At 38.3% G+C, this 17148-nt stretch overlaps 1 protein-coding gene across 1 annotated transcript; it reads left to right on the top strand.

Moving 5' to 3' along the window:
* Positions 1-260: 260 nt before the first annotated feature.
* On the top strand, positions 261-9400 carry LOC135199781 (uncharacterized). Its single transcript, XM_064227925.1, has 5 exons — positions 261-1090; positions 2005-2231; positions 4086-4227; positions 4697-4880; positions 8566-9400. Exons 1-5 carry the CDS (start codon positions 999-1001, stop codon positions 8800-8802), a joined length of 882 nt encoding a protein of 293 aa, XP_064083995.1. The 5' UTR covers positions 261-998; the 3' UTR covers positions 8803-9400.
* The last annotated feature ends 7748 nt before the right edge of the window (positions 9401-17148 follow it).

The raw sequence follows: 17148 nt of genomic DNA, 5'->3' as shown, positions 1-17148 counted from the left end.
TTACATGCTTAACCAGTTCACCTCTTGAAGATACTTTGTTATCGAGGGAATAGTGTTTAGTTATTTGCACTCGATAGTTAAGATAAAAGTCAGATAGGTTCATACTTAACCAGTTCGCCTCTTTAAGATAGCTACTGCTTGTTATCGAATAGAATACTTTCATTAGGAAGTAAGATCTTCCGAATCTTATATATAATACACATACATACATATAAATGTATATATATACATATGTACATACTATAAGGAAGGTCTCAAGAGAAGGACACCAGGCAAAAACTGTGAATAATTTGAGAGCATCGATTCACTGAAAGGTAATGATTTAGTGGCACCAATAAGTCTTTTTACAGGAGTCTTCGTATCGTCCGAGTTTTTACTCCTCATGCCTCAGTTTCTGATGAAATATGCGCATACTTCTTCCATTTATTGTTTTTTGTCACGCCAGTGGCTTTTTCAAGAGACCATTATCTTATCATCTGGATTTGCAACCTTTTTGTTGTATCGTGCGGATGGAAAAGGCTTGAGTAGTATTAAAGGATGAACCATTTTTTGGGCAAAAAGTTTACGGTACAACGTGCTTACATAGAAGAAGCGTAGAATACGCCGAAATGTAAACTGTAAGAGTTCAATAAATATTCGAATTGCAATAAAGAGTACATAGTATTTGCATAAAGATTGTGTGTATAATTCTTAAAAATGATATATATTCGTGGTTGAAAACATAATAAAAACCATCAAGTATGAAAAGCATGCATCTATAAAGATATATGCACTAATAATTGCGTGATTAATAAGTATTTATTTTTGTACAAGTTTGCATATAAAAAGATATAAGGTAACACAAGTCACATGTGAAAGCGTATATGTACATGTAATTCATTGTACCAGTCAGTCGTGTTTAATTTACCGTAGATTCGGGAGCAAGCAGTCGTTATTGAAGGCTTCTGAAATGATAGATAACTGACAACGCGGTAAGCTGCTTAGCGCTCGATCGACGGATGCGCCGCGGAGCAAGAACACTCTCTCAGTGCCGAGGGGGGAAAAGCACCGTCCACATACCGGGAGTCTCTTCCTCGTCAGGAACCTTACCGTAAGACATTTTAAATGAGTAGAGCATCAACCCTTATTTTCGCACATGCATATCTGCAAGGTGCTATAAAAAGTAATGAATCCGTTATAGTTACGCTGATTTTCATTTAACATACTTCTTTCAGAATGCAATAGATACCTTTTTCGGTGAGTATACAAGTAGGTAGGTATACAAATACCGGACAACGTTTGAGATGAAAATCTTTGCCAGTGTTTACAGAATAGAAATAAAGGGCCTTCGCCATTGGCAAATAAACTGAATTATCCTCCCTGACTATCCAAGTGCTACCATCTGACAAGGCCTTTTAAGACGTAGTAGTGTTTCTTGGAATCAACTCAGCGTTTCCTTATAACTTAATTGTCACTAAATCAGTCAGTACCTGTGTTTCTGTCTGTGGCTTTTAAGTGTTCCGAGTTCCGCAATTAGCAGTCTCAAACCAGGTAAGGTTCATCCAAACAAAATTCCAGTCCTGTGTTGTGCCATGGCCGCTAAGCAGTGGCCTATTTTCGGGCATAGTCGGGATGCAGGTCTTCAGAGATGTTTTATGATTACAATTAGAAAACTGGAAGAATTAGTGACGAATTATAATTAAATATATAGTTTTTAATCATAGCTTTTAGTTGCCAAATTTTCATATCTGAATTATGACAAGAGAGCCCAACTTCCAACCAATTTTAAGTCAGGGTCACTGTTCACTTTCCAGAATTATGTAATTTTTCACATTGTTCTGGCCTTATGGTGATCTTTAAGTTAATCTGAACATAATTAAAAGCACTGTTTACTTAGCAGGATATTTACTTCTATCAGTATTTGATGTCTCACGCTGGCTTTCATACTAGGGGAACATTGTAACATTTCTGAGCAATATAAAGACCTTGTTTCTTAATAATTATCGAAGTAATTTTCATTTTCAGAAAGATGCCCCGTTCCTTCTTCGTGGTCTTGAAGGCCTTTGGATGGGTGCTGCTGCTGATGGGAACCTACTTCGCAACGGCGGAAGTGGCCTTTTCCTACTATACACCTAGTGGGGGGTCTTACTGCCACCGTCCATCTGAAATACAGGTTGTCCCAAACATAATTTCAAGAATTGGCTGCTCTTTCATGTGCTCACAGTACCAAGGCGAAGGGTTCATGTTTACAGGTCAGTTGGCTCAGTGCTTTTAGGCAATTTTCAAGTAATTAATGACTGGCTTCTGCCCAGCGGTCTTTTGTGCTTAAATGAGAGAGAGAGAGAGAGAGAGAGAGAGAGAGAGAGAGAGAGAGAGAGAGAGAGAGAGAGAGAGAGAGAGAGGATTTTTTCATTATCCTTCTCAACAATACCTTTCTGTACACAAGAACTATTACGTTGCATGTTATGATCTAGGCAACTTTACGGTTTTTTCGTTGACACCGTAGGTTGATTTTATAGATTTACATTGAAAATAAAAAAAAAGGATTACTATGGTGCCGCTAGATTTCGTATTGCATTTTGTAAACTAAGGATATAAAGTTGGTTTTTAATTTGGCACTGTTTCAGTCAGTGCCAATAAAACGAACTTACTATGAGATTGACAGCCGATGTGTCCCGGTGTTTTTACGAAGTAAAATTTATCAACGTATCTGACAAAGATGACACTTTGTCACAGGGTATCTTATATACCTACCTAATTTTTTACTGTATTCTGTATTACGAAAGTTGCATAATTCTAGTATTATAAGAGTAACGCCGACTTCTTGTAGACATCGCCAGCAAACTCAAGAGGAATGTCTTTCGAAGATATAATGACGTAACGTATGACGTCATTAACTTGACTCCTCAATGGATAATTGGCTTTTCGTGAAAAAGTCCGAGATATTACTTTTTATCACCATTTCTCCATTGAAAAAATATATAATTAAAAATCAATTAACAAAGTGAAGAAAACTTTGGCATTCGTCGTCATGACAATGATGATCATTGTAATAAATGGACAATTCTATAGGATTAGATTTGATTATAGAATCTGGAATTCAAGCCAAGCACGTAGAGGTCATGGCATTATATGGGGAAGGGGGGGGGGTGCGGGAGCAAGTTTTAATGTTGTTCCGCAAGTTATATTTTACTAAGAAATCAACAACCATTGCTTTATAAAGCATATGTAATTACCTTTCTGCACCTTATGGAAGTCAAACAAATAACGAAAACTTGGTAGCCTTGGATGTCCGGGTGTACTCCTTACCCAAAAAAGGGCCATATTAATCAGTTACTTGTTCAAGCTTACGTAGGGTTTGCCACGGGCCTCCTCACTTCTCAACAATTGCACAAGTCGAATCACAAAAGCTGTCCTGCAACCACGGGGATAATGACTTATTATAGCCGCCATTCTTGAAGCCTTGACAAGGTACGAACATTCATTCAGAATTTCAGAGACAGCTGTTAGTCGTCATCACCTTGTGGGAGGAGTCGGGACGTCATGTGTTTACGTCACGTATAACTTTGAACCCATACATTAGAGACTGTTCCGCCAATGGCTTCGGCTGCTTTATTTTACTCTTATGAATATACGTTTTTCTAACATAAGTAATAAAGAATGCTGCTGAAAATTTGGAAGGTATGTAAAGTATACTATGGCTAAGTAATATCTTTGTAAAATTCACAAACCAAAAGTTATTCCGGAAAAACACCGGAACAAAGGCTATGAATCCCATAGTAGTTCCCAGCAAATCTCTTTTTCTTTTTCTTCCTGCAAACAGAATGTATGACAACTTGTGCAATATTTTAGCGATTTCAGAAACTGTAATGGAATACCTCCACAAGCATACCATCTTTCATCGTGCATCACTTCCTGTTTAGTAGAGTAATTTATCAGTTTTTTTTTTTTCTCACATACTCAACGAACAGAACAGCAAGGCCACTTTAAAATCTTCTTCTTTGCCACACAATAGTGACGTCAGCTAAGAATGAAGATCAATTTAATAGCTTGTTCATCTGCGGTGATTATATTGACGCTGACGCAGTTATCATCGTCATTTGCAGAGGGTAAATGTACCATAGCGGGGGGACTGAAGGCGCGCTCAATTGGTGAAAAATTAACGACGTTTCGGCGAGTCACGTACTCATCGAATTCGACCAATATCGCTCTGGGAAAACCAACTAATAGTGTGGCCGTCTGGTTGAGGTAAGTTTTTGAAATAACTCCGGAGTGCTGATGACTTAACTCCTGATATAACAAATTTTGGTATATTATTCAAGGAAAGTTGCTCTTATGTGGAAAGTGTTATGATAAATATAAATATATTATTTACTATGTGCGGCATGAACGACTCAAAACCAAACCACCTGAGGTGTTGGTAATCATCACTTACGGCAAAGCACATGGCAATGTTATATATATAGTTTACATTTCTAGTTGTTTGCAGTGCAGTTAGCGAAGGGTATTTCAGAGTGTTCTCAGGTAGTCTCGGCAAGTGGAGAGAATGGAGGACGAAAAGTTGGTGAAAAGACTAACAGATAAAATGGACGAGCAGCCAGAACAAAACAGCCTTAATGTTCATCACTGATTCAGAAATTAAAGTGATGCACGTGGGCACCCAACGACAGATCAAAACTAATCTCCGGTTTCTGTTGTCTTCTGCCTTCTCTTTTAGCCCAACACCTATGGTTAGTGGCATGGCTGTCGATGGCATCGAAAGCACAGTCAACTATTTCCACTCTGAACCTAAAATCGTAAAACCTTGGTGGTATGTGGATCTTGGAGGAAACAGAGTAGTGACGGAAGTTCACATTATGCCTTATGGAAGCGGTCACAGCATATTCTTCACCACTGTTGAGGTACGTTCATGAATGTTTGTTTGTTTGTTTGTATGGTGTTTGTACGCCCCGTGGAACCAGTGGTTATTCAGTAACGGGACCAACGGCTTTACGTGACTTCCGACACGTCGAGAGTGAACTTCCATCACCAGAAATACACATCTCTAACCCATCAGTGGAATGCTCGAGAATCGAACTCGCGGCCACCGAGGTGGCAGGCCAAGACCATACCGATCACGCCACTGAGGCACTACATTCGCGAATGGAAAATGTCTACACCCGGCTAATCCTAGGTACAATAAATCGTGGCACGTTTAAGTCTTTAGTGACCTTTCTAAGAGGGGACCTTACAGAGGGGACAATGAAATTCATATGGCAAGACACGTTTTTACAAGAAAATTAGGAGGGGGTAGGTCTTACTAACCTAGCGGAATTCGGTTTGGTATGAATTAGTATCTCGACTAATCTTTTACACATTTCAGAAAGTTATGGAAAATATAAATATCTAAGTTCTCTATCACACATTTTTGAAATGGAAAGCAGATCATTACCTGAGTTTTGTAGCAAATCTTACTTTTTGTATTTTCTAGTGTGTGGTGGGTATTTTTTTACGCAGTTGCACGGGACCTTCAGTGCTGAGAGAAGACCTGAGGTAGATAGATGGCTGCCCCCTAAGTTAGGTTAGAATAAGCTGAGCTAATCTAGGTTATATTTAGATAGTATTTCGTTTGTAGTTTATATTTTAGTGATATGTCGGTGTTCTGGAAGTTCCTCCCTTACTAATATGGTAAAAAAAAAAATCAAACTCTCCGATTAGCTGAATAAAAGAACATTCCCATTTGGGGTGGATTAACCTGACTTGTTTTTGCTTGCTCTGGGAGTAAACCTACAAACTGCTTTGTTGGTGTTGGTGGTGGTGGGGAATAAGAAAGGTCTATGGACGAGCCTAAAAAGGTCTGAAAAAGGTGTTTTGCGTTGAGTTAAAAATACAGTAATTTTAGTATATGATATTTATGATTTATACATTAGCATGAAAATGTGAAAAATAAGGTGCTTGTTAAACAGTCAAGAAAATTATTTCTAGAAAAATATAACGTAATTATTTTAATTTTCGTTGGTGAAACCAGAGTCAAAGTAATAGGGTCTGCCCAACTCGGCAGTGGGGGCGGAGCTAATATTGTGACGTCAGAAGAGTAACACTGCTCACGTATCTCCATTGAATTACTTAAAGAACCTTTAGTTTTTATACATTCAATCCATATCGCATGTTTTTTTTTTTTTTTTTTTTTTTTTTTTTTTAATAAAATTTTGACAGAATCTGCAAAGAGGTCACATGTTTGATGTTTTTTAATAGCCATTCAAAGTATATAGGGTCTGCTCAACTCGGCAGTGGGGGCGGAGCTAATACTGTGACGTCACAAGAGTAACACTTCGGAGCTTCTCCACTGAATTACTTAAAGAACCTTTAGTTTTTATACATTTAATCCATTTCGCATGGTGTTTTTGAAAAAATCTTGACAAAATCTGTAAAGAGGTCACATGCTTGATGTTTTTAATACCCTTTCTCTCATTTAGTCACCAAGCCTTGTTTTATTTCACATAAAATATACCAGTTTGAACACACATAGCTACTCCAGCTTTCTTCATATATTTATTCTTTACTTATTTATTTACTTACCTATATACTGGTTTGCTGTAGTCTCTTCAAGTCCATTTTTTATGACATGACAACTCACTCTCTCTCTCTCTCTCTCTCTCTCTCTCTCTCTCTCTCTCTCTCTCTCTCTCTCTCTCTCTCTCTCTCTCTCTTTCATGTAGTAATATTATCAAGATTTTAAATAATTCTTAAGAAATGTATTTAGTTCTGTCACTGTGTTCATACCTCACTTTGAAAAGCAACTTTTTTTTTATGCTAAAGGTTAGAATGATAGATTAATTATATTTTCCAAATCTTCTTAAGAATACTTATTGTTATGCAATAAATGCAAAGAAAATGTGGATACAGGCAGTGTAAAAAATGGCAGTTGCATTTGCACGAATTGACCTTAAAAAAGAAAACAATATCAAAAGTATAAGAATTACATCATATACGATACAAGGTATCAAAGGAATAAATGATGAAGAAAAGGATACAGGAAACACATAACCAGCAAATTTCTCATTAGCACTTCATATCACATAAATATACTTCCGAACACATAAGTTTACAAATAACACAAACTGTAAACATAAAGGTATTAATTATGCATACCTCAAACAATTATAATATTTTCGAAAAAAAGTACAAAGAGGTATTCGTCAGTCTGGATAGATGTATCTGATGACGTTTCACAAGGGGCGGGGCTAGATTTCAGATCTCCCATGAACGCTTAATTTTTTATAATTTTTGCGTGCGTAGATAATATTTTCTGTGCGCGATTATGGGTTTGAAAGTAATTGTAATTATAATGTGTCATATACCAATTGAAAGGGCATTCTTTGTACTTTTACATGGTATATGGCAAAATGTAATAAGATGAAAAATTATGTAAGAAAAATGTGGTAAATATTTACATAAAATTTAAAAATTTTGGTCCGTCTTTGACCTAGAATTCCTCGAAAATTTCTGAGAACACCTATCAATTTTATTTATGCATTATATAGTAAATTTTATCAGCTTTCTAATCCATTTTTCAGTTTCTTTCTATCATCATCCCTTAGTCAGTTACGCTACGAAACGTGAATGTATGTAGGTTGACGGATGAAGTAATTGCACATTTTTGTGTGCGTAGATAATTTTTTCTGTGCGCGCTTGTGGGTTTGAAAGTAATCGTAATTGTAATGTGCTATATATAATTTGAAAGAGCATTTTTTGTACTTTAACGTAGTATACGGCAACATGCAATAAAAGGAAAATTCATATAAAAAAACGCCATCGCAAAAATAGTTATATGAAAATGTTATCGTAAATATAGTTTCATAAAGATATGGTCGTTTTGTAACTGATGACGTTTCACAAAGGGCGGGGATAGGTTTTAGTACCGCCTCGTGAGCAGACCCTATTACTTTGACTCTGGGTGAAACCAGGTTCTATTTGACCGTAGATTTTAGCACGTTTTAATTTACGCTAAAAATTAGGACTATATTGTTTACAACTTATGTTTTGAGGGGAAAATCTCGAAACGGCCCTTTTCTTCTCACAAGCAGATTCTGCAGATTAGTCAGAGAAGTTAGAATAAACTGCTGAAGCTCAGATTTTGTCAAGGTCGTAAAATATTGAACTGTAGACGCATCCCTCCTGTATGAAGACTCGCCAATCAATTACAGGTCTTGAGTCCAAAGTTTTCGTATTTGTATATCAATACTTCACCTTATATAATATAGAAGTCAGCATCTACAGTGAAATTTTATTTGGTTCATTATTTGACATTAGGTTGTTAAGCGTGGCAGTAATATTAATAATTATAATAATATCTACGAGACATATTTCCAGCTAGTGTCCGTCTGAATGCGTCTTTACTTAACGAAATGTCTCAAAAACGGTTGGGAAAAACCTTAATGGGCATTAAATATAATGACTTCGGTTTCCTTTCATGACTTACGTTATGAAACAGTTTTCTAGTGCAACAAAAGAACTTTTATCCTCTGAGAAACGTTCAAGTTGAGCTGATGTCAATTGCCATTGCCTTGTTTTCAATTCTAATATTGTGAATCCTCTCACTTTTAGATTCGCGTTGGCAAGGCACTTCCTGCAGTCAGTGGAGACTTTTCCAGCTGGGATTTATTCTCTTACTTCCAAGGACCACCTCCTGCCGTCCAGGAATACCAGAAGTTCTCCACCAACAGCTCATATCCCTTGTGTGGACGATACGTAAGCATCCAGAAATTGGGAACTGCACCCTATCCATATTTTGTCTTCAACGAGGTTAAGGTTTTCGCCTTGGAAGAGCTTCTGGGCATCTAGGATACTTGGATAAAATATCCAAAACAAGAGCACGCGAGTGGGATTATACCTTTATAAAGGCCACTCAAATGAGTTTGTGCCTGTGAGTGTTATCAGCCAGGCATATCAAGAACTTAATGGTTGCTGGTACTTTAACAAATATGTTATCTGTAGAACTTGATAGTTGCTGGTACAGAGAACGTGTTGTAAAGAAAGCAGATGCTGGTGTAAAGACGACGAAAACAAATGAAAAACTTGATAGACGCTGTTACATAGACCAGAATGTTCAGTGCAGAATTTAAAAATTGCTAAATGCTAATTGCCTCCCCTTAGTATTGCCCTGGTGTATAATTGCCTCAATGAATCGCAAGGATTTCTACTTGTATAAGTACAAAGCAAGACTCACTGGATTTCCGGTGACTGCTGTGACCATCACATTGACGAAGTCGATTTTCATGGACGACCTCTTGAATTTGAGTGACAGCTTGGTTTTCATCGTTTTACTGGTAGGTTCAGTTCTGTAAATAACTGTCTGATTTCCTAATTAGCTGAGAGGACAAAAATTCACTGATGATATTTTGAATTTGAGCTTAAAACGATATTGAAAAGATTTTGTTTTATTGATGTCATGTTTCGACAGTACTGATGTAATTTTCAATTTCAATTATATTCCGTCATGCAAAATTTACGCTCCACCTGGAATTGAATTTATAAAATTTGTGGCCATTTGCCACGCGCTGGAGCCAAAGGCCATTCAGTGCATAGTATTATCAACTGGATATATTTACTAATACAAGATACACGTATACAATTAAATCAAATTATTAAAATCAAATTCAAATTAAAATACTCAATTAAATATCATAAAACAAATGGATTTCCTTAAGAAATTTAAAAATCTCCTCTGTGGGAGCACCCTCTCCTAAAATATCTGACAAAGGTTTATTGGTGAAACCAAACCGACGTCTTTGATTAAAATAAAGAGGACAGTCAACAAATATATGCCTCACTGTAATGCCAACATTACAATTGGAGCATTGAGGAACGTGCCTCTCTGCTCCACTAGTTAAAAGATACCTGTGTGTTAAAAATGTATGCCCTATACGCAGGCGTGTTAAAACTATACTAGATCTTCTATCCAACCCAACAGAAGGTGACCAAGGATGAACAGAAGGTATGATCGATTTCAGCTTTAAATTACTATTTAAGTTGGACCAGTGATTCTGCCACTTAGTCCTACAAAATGATTTGATAAAAAGTTTAAAATCTTCACAGGGAACCCTCACCGAGTGGGAAGCCCGGGAGGAAGCTGGCTGCTTAGCGGCTGTATCAGCCAGCTCGTTACCACGAATTCCCACATGCGAGGGAACCCAACAAAACTTCACACTGATGTGTTTTCGAGAATGCAGGAGGACCAGCCAATCCTGCCCCTCTTGAACGAGTTGATTAGATGGCATCAACTTCTGGAGAGCAGCTAGAGAACTCTGGGAATCACAATAAATAATATACGAGTCCCCAGTGCTACCTGTACTAAAAATAAATTTAAAAACAGTAAAAATAGCAAAAATCTCAGCATTAAAAATTGAGAACTTAATAGGGAGGCTTTTTTTTAATTGTTCTCTCACCGACGATGACAGAACATCCAACTCCATTTGCTGATTTTGACCCATCTGTGTATACAGCAATCGAGTTACTATGCTCAGAAACATGGGCCAAGAAGCTACTTTTAAGCTGAACACTTGAGCTGATATTTTTGTTGCCTCTAATTTGGCAAATATCTAAAGGAGGCCTACACCAAGGAGGGAATTTAGAAAATGTAGTTTCCATAACAAGTGGAGGAATAAGGCCTACCTCTCTCGCACTGATGTTTAATCTAACTTCAAGGGGCTTAGGCAATGTATGTTTAGTTGGTGCTCTGTCAACAGGATGTTTTATATACTTAAAATTTGAATTAGACTGAGAGGTTAGTTCTCGTGACAAATATCGGAGACCCTGTTCCTCCCTCCGAATGAAAAGAGGAGGAAAACCAGAGTCTACATAAAGGCTCTCAACAGAAGACGTTTAAAAAGCACCTGTACAAATACGCAATGCCATATTGTGTACTACATCCAGCTTGCCTAACAAGGTCTTACATGCCGAGCCATAAATCTGAGATCCATAATCAATCTTACTCAAGCATAGGGCTTGATAAATTCTTAATAAAGTAGTACGGTCAGCTTCAAAATTCAGGTTACTAACAACTTTAAGAATATTGCACCGTTGTTTAACATTTAATGCAGTCTCATTTATATGTTCAGCAAAAGTCAATTTTTTGTCAAAAATAATTCCTAAATATTTGATTTCATCGTCATACAACAAGATAGAACCTTCTGAAAATAAGGTTGGAATCTCTTCCTTTCTTCGTGTTCTACAAAAACGTATAGCTTTAGTTTTCTCAGCAGAAAATTTGAAACATTTACTATTAGCCCAGGTAGTAACAGCATTAATTGCAATCTGAATTTTAGTACAAGCTTCAACTGCAGTAGCTCTACTACACATAACAACAATATCATCTGCGAATGCTTGACCAGTTACTCCGACAGGGAGATGTTCAAGTAAACCATTAATGGCAATATTAAAAAAGGTTGGACTAAGTACACTCCCCTGTGGAATGCCTTCTTCCTGAAGATACTCTGATGAGAAGGTAGAACCAATTCTAACTTTAAGGTACCAGTCAGACAGGAAGTCTTTGGCAAAATTAAATAAACATATTGCCACCGATACGCCATTCAACCAGCTGCATGAAAATACCAGCCCTCCAGGTAGTATCAAATGCTTTTTCCAGATCAAAGAACACAGCAATGGTTTGATTTTGGACTGCAAAAGCATTCTGAATCTCACGTGTGAGACATAATAAGGGATCCAAAGTACTTCGATTCTTGCGGAAGCCAAATTGCCTCTTCAACAACAGGCTCTTTGTTTCTAATAACCATATCAGACGAAAATTCACCATTCGTTCGTAAATCTTGAAGACACAGCTGGTAAGAGCAATAGGCCTATAACTTTTGGGATGACTAGGGTTCTTTCCGGGTTTCAAAAAAGGAACTATAACAGAGTTTTTCCATAACTTGTATGAAGTCCCTGAGCACCAGAATTCATTTAAAACGTCGACAAAGAATTTTTTTGACTCCAGAGGTAAATGAGAAATCATTGCATAAATAATATCATCTTCTTCAGGTGATGTTGGAGAGGACAAAGATAAGGCATACTCGAATTCGACAATACTAAATGGAAGGTTATATGCCTCAGAGTTAGAACAAACAGGCGGATTAACTATAGTCATGTTTCTAATATTGCGAAATTCAGGGGAGTAGTGACTGGGGCTTGAAATGCTGGAAAAGTGCCGAGCAAAGGCCTCTGCCACCTCTCTTACATCCGATATAACTACCAAGTTGATTTTCAAAAACGGTAAAGGAGAAGGGGAAAATTTCCCTAGTAATTTACGGATTCTATCCCAAACCAGAGAAAGTGGCGAGTTATACTTTAATTCTGATATGTACCTAATGAAGGATTCCCTCCTTGCTTCTTTAAAGACTTGCTTTTGTTTGGTGAGGTTTTTCTTGTATATTATTCTATTAACCAAGACAGGACGCCTTCGATATCGCTTGTAACTAGCTCTTGCAATTTTCCTACTCAAGGCACATTTACTATTCCACCAAGGTACCAGTGGACGACGGGTTTCCCTGATGTTTTAGGAATTAACATCATTGCCCCTCCAATCATTACACTAGCGAGATATTCGTAGGCAGCTGAGGGGCAAGGAAATTCATTGGCCTTACGATTGACTTTGGTAGATTTTTCATACAGCTGCCAATCTGCCTCCTTTATCTTCCACTTGGGTAAAGATGGGGAGGGTGTATTTTGTACATACTTAAGATGGATGGGATAGTGGTCGCTCCCATACAGATTTTCATCCACTGACCACTTATAGTCTAATCGTAATGACGACGAACATATTGTAAGATCAATTGCTGAACTGGAGTTATGGGCTACATCAAACCTTGTAGGAGAACCATCGTTCATTAAAACTACATCATTGCAATCTAACAATCTTTCAATTATAAGACCACGGTGATTACACCTACCTTCCCCCCACAAAGTATGTTTTGCATTGAAATCCCCCATCAGAATGAAAGACTGAGGTAGTTGGCTAAAAGTGATTGCAAATCTTCAACCTCTAATTGTCTTGGATTGCCAGCTCTGTCCACCAATCGAGTTTCTAGGCCAGGTTCTTGATAAGGAGAGCACAGAGTGACCCATTTTTTTTATGAAAATCTGTGTTGCACAAGCTTGCAGTATGGAGTCTAATTTGATAACTTTTTATGGTAATGACTTGGCCACAATAATACATGTACCACCATGAGCACGTTCACCTACAGGTGGTGGAGATCTGTGAAAAATAAAGTTCTGTCCACAGTTAGGAGAAACATTACCAAGTTTAGTCTCTTGCAAACAAAGGGCAGCTAAATTATGCTCCTTGAAAAGGACCCGGACCTGTTCTCTGTTTGAATGGAAACCTCGCATGTTCCACTGACATAGAGCAATTATTTACTATTATATTTTTTTTTTTTTTTGGACTTGGATTGGGCTGGTCTGGAAAGACTTGGTCTTGGTCTTTGTTTCGTAGAGGAACTTGGCAGATCCTCAAGAGACCTGCTATTTCCTCTCTTGGGAACCCTACTATGATGTGGGGATATAGGTGGAGATGATGAAGGAGTACGGGGTCTCTTATTTCTAAGAGGCATCGTCTCTGCAGCGTGCACCTGAGCCTTATGAGGTGCACTGAACAAGGTGTCATTCTGGGACATACCCAGATCAGGCAGTGAAGCTGCCTGTGAGGCTTCTACATCAGAAGCCCGAGAGACCTCCCAGAAGCCCAGAGGAAGCCCATCGGGAGGGGACAAAGGAGCCTTTTCTTGGATGAAGGTGGAGATGCTGAATGTACTTCGAGCTCAGAAGGGGATAGCTGAAGCTTTGGCTTTGAAGTTGGCATCCTAGATTGATCATTTTTATTCGATTTTCCGTTTTTCACTACCTCACTATATTGAGGTCTTGGGAACAAAAGTCTTTTTGCCTGGCCAATACTTAGATGTTCAGCATGAACTTTCTCTATGGCTGCCACTTCTTTTTTAAATGACTCACATTCCTTATGCCTTGCATTATGATTTCCCTTACAATTTATGCATAATATTGGATTAGAACATTCGCCTTCATGCTTTTGTAAAGAGCAGGCAGCACATAACTCGTTTCTAGTACACACCTTTGATGAGTGGCCATATCCAAAACATATGAAGCATTGGAGTGGTCTATGCTTAAAAGGTCTAACATGAAATCTCTCCTTGTCAACATATACATAATCAGGAACTTGATCATTATTAAAAGTGAAAATAATCATTCTTGACCTTGGAACCTTGAAAATCTTCCACACTTTATCATCACACATTTCCAGCAATTCCTCGTCAGACAGTTCATATAGGTCTTGACTGAAAACCACTCCCTTAGCATAACTAAAACTATAGTGTGGTTTGACCTCTTTTATCATATTAGTATTTTTCAGCTTAGAGATCATGTGACCTTGTCTATAAGACTTTGCATGAACCAAAAAACTGTTCTTTCCAAATCTAGTAATATCAGAGTTGGTCATTGTTCCTACCGATGTTCTCAAATGTTTCCTAAAGTGAAAAAGATTACAAAAGTCTGATTTGGTGAAACGATCAGCCACCTGGCAGGTAGAGGTGTCCTCACCTTACGTTTCCCATCTGTAATTTCCTGACTGACCCCAGCTGGATAAAAGGAATCAACTTTAATATTCTGGGTTATTTTATGAATTAATACACACTTTGAGTTTTCCTTAGATGAACACTTGAAAGCATTCATGGCATTCTTATGAGTAGCAAACTCAATCCAAACCCTCCAAAATGCAAAATCTTCAGTTTCACAATACTTAATGACTTTAATTTCACCATACCTTCCAAACATTTCCATAAATGCAAAACAATTTAAGTCTGAGGAGAGAGAATCAACATAAAGGGTTCTCTCACCACTGCTAGAACTTTCCATAGCCATATTCAAGGTCTTGTCATGGGTCATCTTCTGTACAATTGAATTTTCTATAGGATTGTCCTTGTCCATGCCAGAGGTCGAAGAGGAGGGTAGTGTCAGGAGGTCGCATTGTCCGGGGGAGTTTATCATAGGGTCGTTATTCATTAATCCTTCAACAGAAATTTGAAAAATCTACTGCAAATCAGGCAGAAAACCAGGCCCCCCATACCAACCCCTCTCTCACCAAAGACACTCAGCAGACACTGACTCCCATATGTCCACTCCCTACCCTACCCCGAAGAGATAGCTCCATCATAACATGAGTGGCTCAAGTGTAAGCAAAACCCGCTTGATAGGACTGAGGGCATAACTAGTATGCAATCATCCCCATTCATGTTACAATAGAGGGCAAACCTGATAGAATGCCGAGAGTCCTACCGTAGAGACTATACCTCCACGGATTCCGCAGGCAAGTCCCCCCTAGGTAGTTCCGCCCAGATAGATATTGGTATGAAATCATATCAACATCCTCAGGGTTCAAACATACTCGAGAGTCGGACCAAACCTCTACAGTCTCTGCCATTTGGATCAAGAAAGAGCCAATGCTCAGAAGCCCAGCCCCTGCCCAACCTGTAAGAAGGTTTTAGTGAAGATGGGGGGACAGCTAGGTTGAGCAACTGAGTTAAAGATAGTAGATGAGTGGAAACAAATTTAAGTAAGAGGAAAATTCAGACTTTTGGATTCGAACTGGGAGATATTTCTCCCAGTTCGAAAGCCCTCTTGCCCACTATGCATTTTCAGCCGTCAGCTGAAAATGCGTAACTTCGTCAAGGCAGTCTCAAATCAAGAGGGGCTGATCCCTGGAGATGGTTCCGCCCTCAAGATGGCAATAGGAAAATCCCATCACTATCTCTTAGGTCCAAACCATATTGGGTGGTGACTCAACCACCACAACTCCCACAATTAGCTTTGAATGCAAACCCCCTCCAGGGCACGATCCCTTCTAGAACTCAACTAAGCAGTAAAATTTTTCAAAAAGTGGAAAATTCCACTAAATTACTCCAAAACATTTCTAATATTTTAAATACATGAGACTCTTGGACTCAAACCCGGGAATAAATTCGAGGGGTTCAAGAGCCCCCTCACCACGTCAAGGTGGTCTCACTTTGAGGGGGTCGGCAGCAGGTGAAGGTAACGTATTTCAGAGTAGAGGAGGAGCGTCATTTTCAGGAACGTGAATCATTCCTCAAGATTTAACACTTAAATGATTCCTTTGTTGGAAAAGATCCCGCAGGACCCTCGTGAGGCTAGCCCGCATAACTTCCAAAACATGTAAGAAACTGAATATATTAATTTTGTTGCTTATATTTATCTACAACTTTTTTCATAATGAAAGCATCAAGTTTAAATAAACCAAGACTTAAATTTTTTTTTCATTTTCTTTTGGTTTTCAGACTGTTTAGATTCATCAGAATGTATAATGGTTTCGCTGCTGGATATCTGTCGATCTGTCTAGACACATACACGCATAAACGCATGAAAGAGTTTTACTCTTACTCCCGTGCAATTACGAAACGAAGACCAATACCAGATAAGCCCACACGCTCTCGTGGTTTCACGGGGTCTCATTGTTTGAATATTCACGTTGTCCTCTCTATAAGGGGCTGCGAACTTAACTGACAGAACTGCCCTTGGTCAATTAATCGAGGGACATCTTAGGTAATCTTTTATTTCCTTACGAAGGCGTTAGAAAGATGGTTATGAATAATTGCTTTGGGTTTTAATGCCCATCGTATTTATTAGTCCTTAATTCCTCTTGTTCTGAAGGAGGGAGAGAGATTATGCGTTCTTTATTCGCTACTTTTATTTTCCATGTTTATTATTGTTATTGTTAGAGAGAGAGAGAGAGAGAGAGAGAGAGAGAGAGAGAGAGAGAGAGAGAGCCACATATTAGTATGTTGTTTCCAGTTGAGTGGTATCGGTTCCAGAGGCTGAATACGTGATAAGGAAGTATTTGTTTTTGGTCTTAATTTTTCCCTTTCAGTAATTTGCTACTAAATGGAGCGAGACACTGGTTAAGCATGCACTTGGAATAAGTCATGATATAAAATATAAGCGCAATTACACCCAAGACGATGACAGTAAAAACTTTACATGAGAAAATGCCAAATGTAAAACCACGAAGAAGCAGGCATTATGAGCAGCACACCAAGCATACTTTCAGACCAGCAATCAAAGATGGCTTTCAATGAAAATAAAAAGTAGCTTTACCTTTAAAGAAGGGTA

The sequence above is a fragment of the Macrobrachium nipponense genome, chromosome 26 (genome assembly GCF_015104395.2).
Source record: "Macrobrachium nipponense isolate FS-2020 chromosome 26, ASM1510439v2, whole genome shotgun sequence".
Classification (NCBI taxonomy): Eukaryota; Metazoa; Arthropoda; class Malacostraca; order Decapoda; family Palaemonidae; genus Macrobrachium; species Macrobrachium nipponense.
This window is presented reverse-complemented; position numbering and strand designations above follow the sequence as displayed.

Excerpts from the sequence above, each read along its gene's own strand:
- LOC135199781 (XM_064227925.1), top strand. The coding sequence starts at position 999 with ATGCGCCGCGGAGCAAGAACACTCTCTCAGTGCCGAGGGGGGAAAAGC. Across the intron at positions 2,232-4,085 it reads CGAAGGGTTCATGTTTACAG|AGGGTAAATGTACCATAGCG; the intron begins GTCAGTTGGCTC and ends CGTCATTTGCAG. Across the intron at positions 4,881-8,565 it reads TATTCTTCACCACTGTTGAG|ATTCGCGTTGGCAAGGCACT; the intron begins GTACGTTCATGA and ends TCTCACTTTTAG.